Source organism: Denticeps clupeoides, chromosome 1 (genome assembly GCF_900700375.1).
Source record: "Denticeps clupeoides chromosome 1, fDenClu1.1, whole genome shotgun sequence".
Lineage (NCBI taxonomy): Eukaryota > Metazoa > Chordata > Actinopteri > Clupeiformes > Denticipitidae > Denticeps > Denticeps clupeoides.
Genome location: NC_041707.1, coordinates 13379545 through 13397535, shown reverse-complemented (window position 1 = coordinate 13397535; position 17991 = coordinate 13379545). Strand labels below are relative to the sequence as shown.

The 17991-nt window shown below is 49.1% G+C and overlaps 1 protein-coding gene across 1 annotated transcript; it reads right to left on the bottom strand.

Moving 5' to 3' along the window:
* Positions 1 to 815: 815 nt before the first annotated feature.
* sertad4 (SERTA domain containing 4) lies at positions 816 to 17356 on the bottom strand. Its single transcript, XM_028987682.1, has 4 exons — positions 16815 to 17356; positions 4207 to 4377; positions 3687 to 3802; positions 816 to 2857 (listed from the first exon to the last, which is right to left on the bottom strand). Exons 2-4 carry the CDS (start codon positions 4358 to 4360, stop codon positions 2129 to 2131), a joined length of 999 nt encoding a protein of 332 aa, XP_028843515.1. The 5' UTR covers positions 4361 to 4377; positions 16815 to 17356; the 3' UTR covers positions 816 to 2128.
* Positions 17357 to 17991: the final 635 nt, after the last annotated feature.

Sequence of the window (17991 nt, the reverse complement as noted above, 5' to 3'; positions counted from 1 at the left end):
CATGATCTCATGCTGCGCTACCAACCGCAGAGGGAGATCAAACCCAATTATTCGCTTATGATAAAACCTATAAAATACTGTATGCCAGATTAGGAGACATTCCCGGCTTTAACCAGGTGTGATGCTTTCTGGTTTTCAGTTTAATACTTTAAATATTGCAACGTGCAACCGGGCAAGCCCGTGCAAAACCTGCCCAAAATCTCCCCTGAAAGAAGAATTAAAGAGGACCGCAGTCCCTTATCCGCGTTAATCTGGTCTCAGAGCCAGTCAAGGTCTGCAAGACGATTAAAGCTGCAGTGAAAAAGTGAAACGGCTGGCAAGCGGCAGACCAAACGTACTCACACAGCCGCTTCACGTTAAAACTGATGCCGCGTGGCTGCTGTTTATTGGAGGCCGACCGATCAGCGCAGTTTCACAGGAGACTGAACAGGACACGGCAGGAACATGGCTGTAGAATCATGTTTCGATATGATTTCACATCTACAGGATGCCTCTTTGCCAGATCCAAGGTAACACGGTCTCAAAATTATGAGGCGCCCAGTGCCAAGTGCTTATTTCAATGCACAAAATCTAATCAACTTACATTTTATCCAAAGAAATGTAAACCCCTTTCACATGTGGTCCACAAAAAACTGACACCATTTTGTGGACAGACGATTGTGTTATATGAAGGATATAAAATCATTTAGTCAACAAAATGTCATTTCATCCACGAAATGCATTTCATCAATCATCAATCTGAGCCACTTCGCAATTTCCGTAACTTGACACTCATACAATGTAAAGTTGTTCAGAACAAACATTCACGCAATGCATTTTGGAACATTCCTTTATTCATAGTTACGGGTGTCACAAAAACCATCACATTAAAAATTACTGAACAAAGTAGGTTGGCGTCTCTGCACAAAACCAGGCGTTTTCTCTGTCCCCGTCTCCAATCATGACACAAGTGTATTGCTTTAAACAAGAATCTTCTGGTGCTCCTGGAGTGCTCTGGGTGATCAAACAAAATGGAATCAAAGGGAATGTTGCAAATTACAGGTGCGGGAAAAAAAAAAAAAAAACTGAAACCTGCGGTGAGTGTAGTTTCGTTCGGTCTGTGCTGCAGTGAAGTCCCTGGAGGAAGAGTGATGGGGGCCGGTGATTAGGGGAGCCGTGAACAACCCCATGCCACCTCAGAAATCACAGCCTGTTCTATTATTAATCAGTTACTACGACAACTGGACCCCCTGGAATGACGGGGTTCATCTCCTTTTCCTCTTTCCCTTTTCCTTCTGTCGGCTTCCTATGTATTTGTGGTAAAATGCTACCTCTCACTTGAATTTGGATGACACAACTACACGGTTCTGTCATATGTTCGTTTCAGTCTGTCTTTTGCCACCCACATGGATTTGTGTTCTTGGCAGACCTCAACTAAAGGTTTGTCATCGCTCCTGATGGCAATATGATGCAGTCTCTCGATGCTCAAGATACTTAAGTCACAATTACAAGCACAAACTGTAGCAATACTTCCACATACAAAATAAGGCACCTTGTGAAAGTTTCTGGACAGAAACAAGATTTCATGTATTTTATTTCTTTACTTTTTTGCTCTTTGTCGCTGTTGTTGCTGTTGCGCTCAAAAAAAAAAAAAAAAAAAAAAAATTAAAACAACTTCCGGCTGAGAGAAGCCGTTTCAAAAGTAAACTTAAATCCACAGGACTAGTTAGAGAACTAACTGACTGGGTAGCTGTGAACAATGTTCTGAGCCTCAGGTTAAACCCTGTGCGTTTCGGGAAGAAGGTCTGACCCTCATCGTATGACCCACTCAGCCCACTCCTTGATGTCCAGTGCCGGGTACTGCGGTGTTGTTCAGCCACACCAACAAAACTTTTTTTTTTTATTCTCCTCCTCTCCCCCCATGTGATTTTCTGTCCATTCCCCCTGTCTTCCTGACCTGTCTACCCCCATGTGATGCTTGTGTATATGTTCGGTCGGGTTGATGGCCAGTTTTTCGCTGGTACTTGTGTCTCGTGACATGGTGTATTGCAACAGCAATAAAGGGTTCTCATCATCGTCATCACGTCACCGATACCTTGACTTTCTTTTCCTCCCTGGTTTCCGTGGTAATGACTCAGTTTCTCCGCCACTATTTGTGACCCACCTGGCTCCACGCCAGAGGTCCCTGGGGGGCCGTCTCCATGGCATCAGCGCTCCAGCGTGAGTGGCCACCCGCGTCTGACGTCGACACCTCACCTCCCGCACGTTCCCTCTGCCTGTCCTCTGCCTTGCTGTGTCCCCGCTTGCTTTCCCAGGATGCAGTTCTGTCCCTCTGCCGGGTTCGCGGCTCTTTAGTGTCCAGCGACCGGCTTGTCCCCTCTGTGAGGCTGTCCAACTCTGCCTCTTTATCTCTGTCCTCAAGCGGGAAGAGGCGCGGTGATGTGGACGCGGAGGGGGAGGATGAGGATGATGAGGAGGAATGATGAGGGGCTGAGTGGGTCACCCCATCGTATACGGAGAAGGGGAGGTGGAGGTAGCGGCCTGCGGCATAGAAGCAGCAACAGGCAGGTATGCACTCCGGAGTGTCACCCCGCACCAGCCGGAAGCGCTTGCGGTAGGGCCCCGGGGGTGTAAAGCAGGGCCGGAGGGACTGTGGAGAGTGGGGGCCCTGGGCAGGGATAGAAGGGAGGCATGGTGAAGGGCCAGACCCTGTGGGCAGACACCACTCACTCTGCATCAGGATCTCGGTACGGATGCGGCGCAGGAGGTTGTTGATGAGGACAGACCGCCGCAGGAACGCCTCGGGGTCGTCAATGAAGCGCATCTTTTCGAGAGACAGCCGGAGGACGTGGGCACGCTCTTCCAGAGCTGGAGCAACCTGGGGACAAAATGCAAAACCACATGACTTCAACCAAGAGTAGATGTGCTTCTGTGAGTTGGAAGTGCCATCTCTAGTGTTTGTTGACTGGTTTAACTCAAGTAGGTGTGGATTGGTTGATCTCAAATTGGTGCAGAACTTACGTTGTAGCCAAAGCTTTTTTAAACATTTTTATTCAACCAGTATGTAATCATCATGTTCTTGGACACTTATTAAGATGTGGCCAAAGTTTAGTTGACCCTTGAGGCCCATATGGGCATGGAACATGAGCTGACATACCCTTGAGATATTTGAGTGCCGTAAGAAGTTGTGAAGCCAAATTCACAGTGTCTGGTGGGACATGTGTGGGTTTTGCTCATGGCTAGGTCTGTGCCATGGTTAAGATACTGAGAATAGGAAAATGTGCAATTTGACCAGTGTCTGTTTCTGGACTTGTGACCTTGGAAAAAAATACCACAAAGTTTTGTTAAAAGTTTTCAGGAAAACTATGTTTTCAGTTGGTGGCTGGTGTATGGGAGAGGGTGTATGGACACTTTTAGTGAATCAGATGAACTGCTTACTATACCACTAAAACACAATTACTTTTCCAATATATTATATAGGAGGACAGTAAAACATGAAAATTATAACAGTCTGTTGTATACATGTATTTATAACAGATTTTAAACTGTAACAGTAAAAAGCCTGAATGATAACACCAATGAATTGCTTCACTATATCAACCCTCCATAAATAGTAGCATTAGCCTACTGGGTAAACCTGAAGTCCACAAAGTCCAGGTTAAAGGTGTCTCATAAATGGCATAATTATAAAATCTACATGTACTTACACTCTGACAGTAACTTCTGAAACTCAGTTGAGGGTCCTCGTCCTCCACATATTTCCTTTTAAAGTACGCAATTCTTGACATGGTCACATGATCAGGTGCTCGCCTACAATGGGGCTCTAAAGGGAAAACCAATGTGAGGAACGTTGCTAAGAAGAAAAAACTTTAGAATATTGCATCTGAGACAATGTGTAGAATGTGAACCATGTTCCTACGGCAGATCCTTCCAGCAACACTCGCCAGTAAACTAATCATCCAATTTCCTGACATTTCCTGTTAGTGAATACGGTGGTTATAATAACCAACCATTTCAATGTTAGCATAAGAAGGCTGTCAATGTGTGGCCCAGGTCCTAGAGGAAGAGGTTTGACTATAAAGACCCAGTCTGCCACCATAGTGGGCTGTACTTGGCCCAACGTCAGGATGAGGGATTTGGGATGCTGCTCTAGTTGGTATTTTGAGGTTCTGCAGACTGAACCCTATAGTTTGAGGTTTGCTGGGCGGCGGGCTTATGGTTCCTTACCCTCAGCCAGCCCTTCGGCGGCACCCTCTGGTGGTGTTGGGCTGGACACACAGCTCTTGCTGCAGCGCTCCGACTCCCAGATGGGCTGGTACTGTGGGAGCGGGGCATCCCCATCGTGCTCACAGAAGGGATTCATGGACAGAACCAGGGTCATCTCTTCCTCGCTGCAGCCTGTCAGGAGCACAGATGGATAACACTGGGACCAATCAGGAATCTTTGTCTTACCATAGTTAATAATAAGAAGAAAACAACATTCATTTCAGATACAAATAAAAAGTTAAAATGAATAGTTATTGTTATTTAGTGTCATTCAGGAAAGAACCCCAATTGTGAACCTTGTATCCACAATTGTATCCAATATCGACAGTCCTGTTTATAAGAAATTGTGTTAATAATCACAACAGCCTATGAACACCCCCATAGCAAAATACACAAAGCTTCAATAATTGACTGAATTGTCCCAGTTGCTAAGGAGGCAGACTTGTGACTGGAATAGGACTGAAAAATATACCGAAACGGAACCAAAATCGCAATTTTTAGAAATGCAGTGGGGAGAACAGGACCGGGCAGACGACACTCTGGTAACGTGGTGTTGTAGATCTCTGGACACTTGGAGACTGAGAAGATCAGCTTTTCCTCCATTCCTGCTTTGAGTCTGTGTTTCGAAGGGAAAGACCTAACACCCCCCGCTTTAATTCTATGGGTTGCGCAAAAATCGGTCATGGCAGGTATCGATCAATGTTCAACAATTCCAACTTTCAAAACGCTTGCATGCGACGAACCAAATTGGCAAGTGGTAAGGATTCGGCACTGACAACCACACCAGAGCAAAGTGCACCTCATGCCATGTTTGGTCAGAAAATGTCTGTAGCTCGCTGGACTCTCCCTCTCAACTCGTGGTATGCTAGTTATCACCCAGTTCATATTTCAATGTACATTTTTAAATACAGAGAATACAGTGAAAAATCGTAATTTAAATTGCAATTGTGAAATTTGTCAAATAAATATGGATTAGTTTTTTTTCTTAAAATCATTGAGCCCGAGACTGGAAGGTTGATTTTTCGAACCCACCAACCGTCAAGGGGCCACTGAGGTATCCTTGAGCAAGGCACTGTCCACAACAACGCTATTCATGGCTGCCCACTGCTCACGATGGGTGGTGGGTTATGTACAGAGGACACATTACGTCGTGCCGTGCGGTGTGCAACACAATGCCCTCCGTCACTTTCACCTTTTCCTCTTCTTCATGAAAGGATTGTGGGTTGTCAATTGTTCATCTTGTTAATGAGGCACTAAAAATATTTTTGTCGTTTTTTTTTTTTTCACACCACAGCAGAAGTACAAGGATACTCAGAGGCCACAAATAACGGCCGCAAAGACACTCCTTTTTGTCCCAAGCTCCAGCCTCGCAGAAGCTATAAAACTCCAGCCGCATGACTATACTTGGAAAATTCATCTCTGTCTTGGGTGTGGTCCACATTTGGAGCGTGTTTGCAGGAGTGCACAGCTCAGGTCAGTAAAAGTACACTTCCGTGTGCACTTAAAGGCTGCACTAGCAGAGGATTTGTATAGATGTTATCCGGCTATCCTTCCAGCGTTATCGAAGGCTGATGGCATTTTAATCCCTGTGAAAGCGCGTAATGATTGCAACAAAGCCATAAAGAGGTTTACGGTACTTCTCGACACAGCTGCTTCTGGAGACACTCTACCAAGCTCTGCTAATGCCACTTTGTGCCCATGAACTCACACAGTGCATTTGGCTGCAATCCCATTGGTTTGATATATGAACTGATGTTTGATGAGCGCAGCATTCATCCAGGTTCCTGTTGCCAATAATATCCCCTTAAGCGCTTTAAAATGACGTGTCATAATTGGATCCAGAGTGAGACGGCGCAGCCTCGGGAAACGGGGGGGTAGGGAGGGTGGGTTCTGACATGTTGAGCAGCTCAGGGCTGTGATTTACTCCCTCAAATCAGCCTGGCGGGAAGCCACTGGTTTAACTTATGGTGGGGTGAATGGGAAGGGCTGCAGACATCTTTGCCGTGGGGTGGAACACTGTACAGTCCTATCTAATCAAAGCAGTTCAAGTGGCTGCAGTGTTGCTTTTCGCTGGGTTTATCTGATCAGAAGAGGCAAATGCGCACCACCGGGTGACCTATATTTCAGTTCACTTGTGTCACGGCTTTGGGCCAAGAGGGGACAAATGGGTGAATGGGTGTCTCTCAAAGCCTGCTGAATGGGTATGAAACCCAGTCTGCCTTTTGATCCGTGTGAATCTCTGTAATTTAGTCTTTCTTCAGCACCTCCCTTTGTTGCTGTATTTGTCCTCCACCTCTCCTCACACCCCTGCTAGATTCCATCTCCACCCTACAGTTTATGATCATTAGACAACAGAACAGGGTGAACCGCAATGACAATGATGGGCAGGAAGCAATGGCAGTGCACAGTTGCACAACCAGGCTGAGTGGTGTCCCAATGGTCTCTTGGGGCGCTGTTTTCAAACTGGTGCTAAGCAGGGGGCATATTAACTAGTGTAAGGATTTACTTCAAAAAAGAGATAAAACAAGAAAAAACACTTAGCATTTAGCAGAGTTTAAAATGGGAGGATTGGCAGCTATCACATATGTTGCTTTATTCTGGATGATTTATCTCTGCGCCCATCATGAACAAACATCAATAAAGATCATTTTTCTTGTTTTATCTATTTATTTATGTCAATATGACAGTGCACATAGTGCTGCACTTGGCACCACTTTGAAAATAGTGGTCAGCAGTTCAACTGATTCAATTACCAACCGTGGAGTCTGGGCTTGAACCAGGAGTAAAGTATCTTCCACCATTAATTAAATCGAGAGCAGATGATTTTTGGGTTTGCCAATGGCTATGATAGAAGGGGGGGGTCATCCACCTCATCAGCAACCCCTACCTTAATGATTTTAAGAATAATTTTAAGTAAAAAAACAAAATTGTGATTTATTTCACCAATTGCAATTTAAATTATGATTATTCACTATATTATGTGTATTAAGGACTGTAGCGTAACCGTACATTGAAATATTAACTGCGCTGTAGCTAGCGTTCTATGAGTTGAGAGCGAGCGTCCTTGCTTGTGTTTAAGTGGGCTTTAACATTGGACACATCTGATTGGTGAGCATGACTGTCTATCATACAGGGACGAACGTGATTGGACATGGGGGGTGGCATGAGTTCCCTCGTGCCCGGCGGGCTACAGGCGTTTTTATACCAAACGCACCATGCGCTGTGCTGTGCTCTGAAACCCATTATTTTCGATGGCTTGCGTGGCACAAGAGTGGTTGTCAGTGCCGAATCCGAAACACTTGCCCAGACCTTGACCTAATTAACTTCCTTGTTACCCAACTAGCAGGAGCAGTGCCGGATAATTAGCCACCGTGCCCCTTCCTCCCGGAGACGTCTTTTTAACCTCCAGCTACCTTCTTTAAACCGATTTCTGACACTCCATGCCATCACTTCCCATCCCCGTCCCGGGGGAAGCATCTCTTCAGATGTCCCGCCCTCCGCTGTCTTCCTCCTCCGGCACCTTTCAATCTGCTGCCTTGACACCATCACACCAGCACTAACATTAGACAACTATCTTGAGTTTGAGAGGCGAGAGAGGGGAAAAAAAAAAAAAAAAGAATTGACGCTCTCAATATTTAGAGCACAAACTTCACGAGCTCCTCTGTGTGTGGGAAGAGGGGGAGGAGGGAAGGGTGAGAGAAATAAAAGGAAGGAAGGGAAAGGAAAAATTCCCCAGGGGTATCATTTCTCTCTCTCTCTCTCTCCCATTCTCTTTCTCCCGCTTTGTCTGCCTCTTTCTTGCTCTGTTTTGTTCCGGAGACCCTGGAGAGAGAGAGAGAGAGAGAGAGGGAGAGAATGCGAAAGAGACGGAGGGAGCGGAATTGGTCTGGGATCCGTCGGAGGCTCCGCTCCTCTTTATCTGGCCCGGGCTCCCTCACCGGCTGCCTGCCTGCCGACCCTCTGCATTATTCCCTTTGATGAGAAGAAATTAATTGCAGACAGAGCGAGAGGGGACGAGAGGAAGAGCGATAGAGGATGAGGGCTGAAGGGAAGATGCGTGTGAGCGGGAGGGAAAGAGATGAGGGGAATGAGAGGGATGGGGAGGGAAGAACAGCGAGAAGGGGAGGGAAAGAGAGATATGGGGCGGGAGAGGGGGAGAGCTTTGTCCCGCCTTGAGAACGAGTGTCCTGGGGGTCCCTCGTCTGGGACCCCATCCGCATGCTTCTATACCCACACAGACCCTCAAAACCGAGCCAAAGGAACGTCCGCAGCAAGGTCGGGACTGACTCACCGTTACCAGCGCTGACCCGCCTGACCAAAACAGCCAACCCGCTTACCTCCGCCTGTGCCACTGTTTTTCCCCATGGCAACTCCAGACACACACACACACACACACACACACTGTGCCTGCTTCCCGCTTTTCTGTTTTTCCCCCTCCTGCCTGTTGCTGCCGCAAGATTAGCAGCCGCAGGACGGACTCATTCGGCATGAAGAAAGCCTCCACGACGTGGTTTTACTCAACACGGTGGACTTGTGGACCAGCATCTGGGCTGACGTAGTGCTCAAGGTCGTCTGCTCCAAAAATAGGTGATCAGTAGGCATGTGGCAATATGGCAATATGTGATCAACAGAAAGAAAAAAAAAACCTATTTTCACCACACAGTAATTGTGGTTTTTAAAATCTGTAAAATGTACGCAGATCTCTTGATCCCCACAGTACCGTAGATCACCGCAACGCCTCCGTGCCGGACAAGGTGCGCTTTTTATCGCCTCACTGCCCCTCACTGCGGGGGAATTGCGTTTTGCAAGAAAATGTCTGGGGCAACACTGCACACGTCCGCAGTGAACGGAAAAAAATGTCCTGCGTAGCCATGGAGGCAAAATTAGATCAACATGCTTTCAATAAGAGGGGAAATGAATCTCCCGTAATGTTTGGGCCGCGCACGCGAATGTTTGTTCCACGAGGAGCTGCCTGGAACGTGGAGAGGAACACCCTGTGCCTTGAGCGCTGATGTGCAGGATTATATTTACATTTACATTTACAGCATTTATCAGACGCCCTTATCCAGAGCGACTTACAATGAGTAGTTACAGGGACAGTCCCCCCTGGAGCAACTTAGGGTTAAGTGTCTTGCTCAGGGACACAATGGTAGTAAGTGGGATTTGAACCTGGGTCTTCTGATTCATAGGCGAGTGTGTTACCCACTAGGCTACTACCACCCTACACCAGGTTCTTGAGGAGGGTGTCATGGTTCCTGCACCGCTGACAGACCCCAAACCCGCTGACCCGGAAGTACAGGGCAAAGGTCGTGCCTCCCAGCAACAACAAGAGATCGAACCGCAGCAACTCACCCCGCACACTGCTCCCCGGGCGCCTGTCATGGCTGCCCACTGCTCACTAAGGGTGATGGTTAAAAGCAGAGGACACATTTCGATGTGTCACCGTGTGCTGTGCTTCACAATGACAATCGCTTCACTTTCACTTCATCCATTATGTGGGGGAAAATTACAGAGCAGAACAATGGCCACTATTTTTTATGAATCGGAAGAACAACTCCTTACAGTCAATAACTCACATCAGAACCACAGAAAAGAAGCGAACTAGCCCAAGCACTTAGTTGAACAGTGAATAAATGTGATTTTTCATATTGCATGTTATTTTTTCCACTCTATAATCACATAGTTTTTAGGTGAATAAATATTTTTATATTGGAAAACATTGAATTCCAAAAGAATAAAAAAAAGTTCTTTCATAGGGCCCTACGTTTCCATTCCCAGCTGCACTCCTCACTCCGTGTCCTGCTCTGTGCCCCGTGGAGGGACTTGGCCTTCTGTTGTCGCAACCACCATGACTCCTCAACGACCGGACCTCGCAGAGGTGCCATCTAATTGCCACGACCTAGCGGCCACATTCGTCAAGGACCGGGCCACTGTACTGCCCCCCCCCACACTGCCATACGATCTAGTGGTTGACCTGCAGCCGAGAACCCTACCCCCAAGGGGCCATCCACGTCCCCAGCCGAAGAAAAGATGGGGGCCTCTGCCCCTGCATCAACTTCAGGTAGTTGAACGCGGTCACAAAGAAGAACCACTACCCGCTCCCCGGTTTTGAGCTGCAGGCAGGTGCCACAGTCTTCACGAATCTGGACCTCCGCAATGCCTACCATTTAGCGCGAATACGAAAAGGGAACGAATGGAAGACAGGATTCATCACCCCAGTCATCACTATGAGTACCTGGTCATGCCATTCGGCCTTTCCGACAGCCCCGCCACATTCCAGCCACTCGTCAGTTATGTTTTAAGAGACTTTTTCAACAGATTTGTGTTTGTGTATTTACATGACATCTTGATATTCTCCCCTGATGCCACATTCTTGGGCATCCGCCTCTGCCCGGGGGGGGGGTGTCGCCATGGACCCCACTACAGTCACTGCCATCAGACTGGGCCGTGCTCACTTCCCTTAAGCAGCTTCAAAGCTTCCTGGGCTTCGGCAACTTATATCGGCGGTTCATCTGCAACTACAGCCAGCTCACCTTGCCTGGAACCCCAAGGCCCAAGCCACATTCAACACCCTGAAACAGTGCTTCACCATGGCCACTGTCCTGGTACACCCCAACCCCCATCTAGTCTAACATCTGGGTACCACGAATGCCTGGATCAAGAAGGGTGGTAGTAGCCTAGTGGGTAACACACTCGCCTGTGAACCAGAAGACCCAGGTTCAAATCCCACTTACTACCATTGTGTCCCTGGGCAAGACACTTAACCCTAAGTTGCTCCGGGGGGACTGTCCCTGTAACTACTGGTTGTAAGTCGCTCTGGATAAGGGAGTCTGATAAATGTAAACACAAAAAGTATTTATGGTGCTACTGTTCGGCCCGGTCAACACAAATATAATGACCCCAATTTTGTAACACGACACTAATACGTTCATATTATAATATCCACTGTGAACATGGATCTGTTTTTTAAATACATATATTTTTTGTGCTTAAGACAACTTATTTTATTGCCAAGAGTAATACGTGCAACTCAGTCTAACCAAAGGTGGAGGGTTCTTGGTTAAAGCAATATTTAATCAATTCTATCAATCTAGTGAATTCAGACTGAATCCAGTCTGGTTCTGGTAGCAAACAAAAGAAAACTAACTCAGCAACTTCTCTGCACCAATAAGAAGAAGACAAGAAAGTCTCTCTCGCGCACACAGACACACTGCAGTGTGGAGCTCCTGGGTGCCAGGCCTCCCTGTGAGTGTGGCTTTTAATCATGAGCCTGACACTAACAGCACTTAACCTTTAGACGAGCTGCCCCTGTGGGAAGGGAGGGAAAGGCAGGGAGCATGACCTGCACTAGCACACACCAACAAAGCCTGACATGGAGCATGACAGCTGACATACACACACACACACACACACACACATCTACTGTGTTCCTATGTTACGAACTTCACGTTACACACTAATAACCATGTACTACAATGAGCTGTAAACTTGTAACTATCTCTACGGAACTAGACTAATCTGTGACAAGCATCTTTATTCTTATCGATTTCATAACTTCGCATTTCATAAATTTTATCCTCAGCAAGAAATAAGTACGAGAAGACGTACATATTCAATTCTCTGTACTGTTAATATTTAAAAGTGAAGTGATTGTCATTGTGAAATTCTGCAGCACAGCACAGGGTGACACAACAATATGTGTCCTCTGCTTTTAACCATTACCCTTGGTGAGTGGTGGGCAGCCATGACAGGCGCCTGGGGAGCAGCGTGTGGGGACGGTGCTTTGCTCTGGATTGAAACTGGCAACCCTCTGATTATGGGTCCGTTACGGGCGCACATAGGAGTGATATACGCTGAAAGCTCAGGTTTACCTGCAACACACATTCACACACACAGGGAGAGATGCCGCAACACTTGCACACACCAAATGGAATCGCTCCCTTCACTCTGAAAGATCTCCTCGCTAATCGCTTCATCTCTACAGGGTACAAATTATATTTCACAGTTAGCTCTTGATGGCGTGTGATAATGGAGCGCGGCTAGAATATGATTAGCAACAGATCATTACGCGTTTATGAGCTCCGCATTACCGCGGAGCACATCGGACACCACTCCTCTTCCGAGGGCCAGTGGGATACCTGGGGCCAAAATGCGAAATGAGCAATGAGCCCCAAAAGGCCGGGCCGGATTATCCATCACCATCGACTAACAACGCCACAGCTTCCCTTTATCTGTAACCCAGCCATCCATTTTTGCAAATGAGATGGAGAGGCGGGGGCGGGCGGGGTACAGGTGAGGGACGAGGGAACCTGCGGTAGGCTCGCCGAAGCTCCAAGTGAGACGTTCCTAATCATAGAAAGGCAGAGATGGCCTGTCAGAGGAGCCTTTGACTCGTCTGACGGGCGCGCCGACGCCAGCTGCCTCGCCGCTCTCTGATCCAATGGCAGATGCTCCTTTGAATTCCTCTGGAAGTCGCGGCTCTGACACAAGAAGCAGAGCGAGCTCTACGTCTCCCTCGCTCTGCCATTCTTCCATTCAAACCACCTCCACGCAGTCACATGAAAAGACGTTCTAACCGTCAACCGCTCATCAACACCCATCAGCGGCGAGGACACGAAGCGGCTTGAAGGCGGCGCCGCCCACCGCCAGACGCCCGAGAGCAGATATGCATTTAGCTGCGAGGTCGGTCCGTGAGCAGGGGCAGGCTGGCCATAATGACCGAGCGAGTTGTGTTTCCAAGCAGCAGCCGCACAATTACAGTTTTCCACTGAAGTAATGTTAGGGTTCGCCAGGTTCAGCTACACCAAAACACACTTAACCAGCCCATCGCAGAAAGCGTTTCATTATGCCTCATTATGTCCTTTCTATATACAATGACCTCGTCCGTCCCGTGTTTAAGACTTTAGATCCTGTACAAATCCCGATGGGATTGCCATGGGCACACAGCTTCCACCAATATAAAGCCATGGGATTCGGTTGGTACTTGGGTCCAACAATCACCACCTAAAAGAGACTTAAGTCAGTCAGGAACGTGGCAAACAATTACTTTGGCATTATAAGTGAAATGGGGTTGACAGGCAAAATTCTCACGAGCCACTTGGCGAGTCCTCAAACTAGATTGCCGAGGTCTGCAGCGAGCGGGGGGGGGGGGGGGGGGGGGGGGGGGGGCGAAGGCCGCGTGGCGTACTCGTTCATCGAAAACGCAAACGAAAAAGCCCGACCTTTCCCTCCATTAAACACCCGTCAGTGTAGGTCTGTGGAGAGGAGTGTGGTGTCAAATCTTCAAATAGACACAAGCGATGTTCGATACATGCGACCAATTACTGGTTCTATGAATACAAGTTTTTGTTTATTCTGATGATTATCACAGAGACGAGCGCTTGGATTTTATTAACTATAGAAAAACGTGATCTTTATATTCGATCTTGGCTTTTCAGAGGCATAAAAAGGATTGACGGCACTGTTCATTATGCACAGTATTCCTTTAACCCATACTACAGAATTATCTCTTTTAAAATGAGCATGTGTAGCTACATCCGTGACGAAAACGTCTAGTTTGTGATGAGACTGTGCTGTAGTCTCATCACACTCCTGTGTTTTTAACAGGTTTACTGTCTTCTAACTAGATATTATCAATAATGTAGACATTTAAAGTGCTGTCAATCAACAATGAACACTATCGCTTGCTGGCCCAGCCCTTGCGGGTGCAGTGTACACTGTGTCCGTTAGGTGTTCAGTTTCTTTGTTTCAATTACCAAGGTAACGGGAACCATGTTTTAAGTGGCACCCTGCTCTGCAGCACCCTGTCCTGCTCGGCAGAGGATGTCACAGGATGCTCCTCGCCACGGTGCCGTGACTAAGCGAGCCGCCCCCAGCCACTGGGCATGCTCGTCCTGCCAGGAGACACATGTGTCCTGACGGAGAAGCTTCTCCAGGGCTGTGAAGGGCAGGGGGGGCAAATGACGAGTTTAGTCCTCTGGACCTGGGTGGGAACTACCAATCACCATTCAAGCATTGTTCATCCAAGCAGGAAATATGATAACACACACACACACACACACACACACACACACACACACACACATATATATATATATATATATATTGACATGCAGGTATAGCTGCAGGCTTTAAAAAATACAAAAAAACTGATCAAAACACGTGCTTCTCAACAGCCTAAAATATTGCTGCTGCTGCTGCTGGACTATAAACAATGACACCAGCGTTCATATAAAAATGCATCAGCAGTCTAGCTGCACACAGTAAGTCACCGTCGGAATTTAATCTCCATCTGCGGGCGGGACGAAATCACCTCATGAAATTTTAAAGCGGCGCGGCCTTTCCGCAGACGCCGCGCAGAGCCCGGGTCCCTGTCCAACACACGCGTGCATGTCGTGAGCGCCACATTGCATAACGCGCCGCAGCTTCATTCGCGCCGGCGTCAGCCGTGGCTTCGCCCCCGAGTTTGAAGAGAGCGTAAAAAAATGTAACGTGAGATTTCTCAGCCCGTTCCGGCGGCTGCTGGGCAGCGCGAGTACCGTACCTTGTCTTCATTACTAGTACGTGGAAACTGTAAGCAATGGAACAAAGAGACAGAAAACACATGCACGCACACACACACACACACACACACACACATACACACGCTGTGCAAGTGGCTGGCTCATTAAACCTCGAAGGCATCACCAAACCACACTGCCATTGTTTTGCATTACAGCCGCTCAACATGTGGGAGACACATTTTCCGTCCGTGGACGGGTCCCCGGGGAGAAAACCTGGATAAAAAAGGAGAGGTGGGGGGGGGGGGGTCATCTCCCCGGGTCCGGCCTATTAATCAAAAGAAGGCCTTCGGTGGGGAGAAGAATGTGTCACGTCGCAGTCAACGGTTGAGTCTATGAGAGAGAAGAAGCATTAGGAAGGTCCCGGCACCTTTACCTGGTCGGCCCTACGAATCACAGCGACTGGAAATAAAAAAAAAAAAAAACGTCAGAACACTGGGAAGGGAAGGGGAAAAGCAACAAAAAAAAAAAAAAAAAAAAACGGAGAAGTTCAAGCCAGAAAAACCCTTCCGACCTGCCAAATCCCTCTGTGGCTTCCCAGCTTGTCTAGCCCAGGTCCGTTCGAGAGAAAAAAAAAGAAAAGAGGAGGGAAAGGAAATTACAGTCAAATCAGCCAACACCCTGACAAACCCACAGTGCGGGCCCTGGAGCGGGGCCGCTCAGGCGTTGTAGAAACACGATCGTGTTGAAACAACACCACATCAACGTCAGAGGAATGTTTTGCCCGCTCGCGCCGTGCCCGTGGTCCCCGCTCGGGGTTGACTACTGTCTATTCTGGGTGCTTTCTCCCCCCGTCTTCTTTTTTCGCCCCGGCGATGGTAAATCAGTGACGGCGAGTCCCTGCTTAACTCTCTTCATTCCATTCTGCGCTAATTGCAGATAATTTTTCTGGCGACGTCGGGCGATGACTTTGATGTTTGGTCCGCCGCCCTGGTGAGGGGGCTGAACGGGGAGAATAACTGAAGGCCACCTAACGCTATGAATCCTTAATGAGGACGGGAGTCTGCCGACGCACTGATAGGATTGATGGGGCGATGAGATCCCCCCGGGTGGTAAATTACAGAGCGGGGGCTCGACAGGGATCAATGGGCGGCGGAGAATCTGGCACACCGGTCTCCGGGGTACACCCCTGCGCTTCTTCGCCCAGGGCTCGGGAACAGATGCCACCGTGACGAGAGGAACCTTCCCTCCAAACAATGGCCTCGGCCTGGAACGGGCGCAATCTGCGGCGCGCGAGCCGCGGCCGCCTGCCGGGACCATCGCAATTCCGACTTACGCGCGTCTCCTTCTAAGGGAAACAAACAGCAAAGGTTGAATTCCTGGCAAGTGACTCCAGATGTTGCTGGCAGTGGATGCGGATGGACCGCTTCCAAGTGTAATGCCAGCCCACAACGACTGTGTGGACTATTCCTCACGAAGGAGTGATGGGGGGGAGAGGCTGGAAAAAAAAGGGGGGGAATGGGGGAAGGAGGAGAGGAAGCTCCCCCCTCCATGCATGCGCTGCTGACATCCTTCCAGGGCTCATTGTTCCTTCTCGCGAGGTGCGCTTCTAGAGACGCAAACCTCTTTTCATCTGCCGTTTGTACACACGTCACGGAGCGCCTCCGGACGAAAGGTTACCCCCAAATCCCTCTGCTGTGCAGTAAGTCCACCGGGCTACGAATCGGCCTCAGCAATTGAAAACAGGGGATGTAGACAAATCTAGCAAGAATTCATCTAACACACACACACACACACACACACACACACACACACACACACACACACACAGAGAAGTTCAAATATGATAAATACTGTTCTTCTCCTTAACTGGTGAATTATGTGTAATAAGTACATTTCCACGAGATCGTTTAAAAAAAAAGTTACTTCCCAGCATTCCAGACTGGTGGATGTAAAGCCGCGATGTCCGTGATGGGAACGTGCACGGCAGATGCTGCGGGATTTACGAAGTGTCGCCTTAAAGCGTCGACTTTTCTTGATGCGAACCATCGAGCACCTGTGGGCACCCACCTGGAATCGGGGCGATGCGGCGGGACGGGGGTCCTCACGGCCGCCCCGCGGCGTCCATCGCGATCCCTCCCCGCAGCGGCGCGCTCCTGCTCCGCGTCTGGCGCGACGTCGCGGCGCTCCTCCCGGTGGCTGCGCGGCGCCGTCGCCCCATCCGTCGCGGCGGAACGCGCCTCTTTTCCTTTTTTTTTTCCTTTTCTTCCTTCCTTCCTTCCTTCCTTTCTTTCTCTCCTTCTTTACGCCGCGCCGACACGGTGAGCTGTCCCCCCGCCGCCCTGCTGGAGAGAGGCGGATTTAACGTGTGACCGGGAACAGGCGGCGCGGGGAGGGCGGGGGAGGCAGGGCGGTCATCTGTTACACATTTTCCCCGCTTTGATCCGGCGGCGTCGACTCGTGTTTTCCAGCCGTTCTCCCCGTTTCCTGCTCAGGGGAACTTTCGGACGAGCGCCAGCGGCCGCTGCGCGGTGGCCATGTTTGGACGTCTCCAAAAAACGCGAAGCGAGTCGCTCGGGAGGGACGTGATTTATTTCACTTGTCCTCACGCCCGGCGCTGAAACGACTTTTCCAGGTTCGCACCAGACGAGGCGCCCCGGTGGTCCGCAGTCTGCGCCCCTCTCGCCCCGGACGGGGAGTAAAACTCGCTCGGATGCAGTTTGGCGGGTTTTGCCGGTGGCCGAACTTCCACGGCCGCCGTGAGCGGGACGCGCGGGGTCGTGCGCGCCACCTGCTGGTGAACAAACGAAGGAGTCGAACCCGAACCCGAGACGCGCCTTTCGAGTGTAGAACAGCATAGGAGCAACGTCCCTGGGTTCCACTGGGGCACTGGAGGCGTTTAACATGCAACACACACACACACACACACACACACACACACACACACACACACACACACACACACACACACACACACACACACACACACACACACACACACACACACACACACACACTGCTGGAGGAAATGGCACTAACCATGGGGTCAGTGGTGGCCTAGCGGTTAAGGAAGCGCCCCGTAATCAGAAGGTTGCCGGTTCGAATCCCGATCCGCCAAGGTGACAATGAGGTGCAACTGAGCAAATCACCGTCCCCCACACACTGCTCCCCGGGCGCCTGTCATGGCTGCCCACTGCTCACTCAGGGTGATGGGATAAATGCAGAGGACAAATTTCACTGTGTGCAC

Excerpts from the sequence above, each read along its gene's own strand:
- sertad4 (XM_028987682.1), bottom strand. The coding sequence starts at position 4,360 with ATGACCCTGGTTCTGTCCATGAATCCCTTCTGTGAGCACGATGGGGAT. Across the intron at positions 3,803-4,206 it reads CGCCGAAGGGCTGGCTGAGG|AGCCCCATTGTAGGCGAGCA; the intron begins GTAAGGAACCAT and ends TTTTCCCTTTAG. Across the intron at positions 2,858-3,686 it reads TCAGAAGTTACTGTCAGAGT|GTTGCTCCAGCTCTGGAAGA; the intron begins GTAAGTACATGT and ends TTTTGTCCCCAG.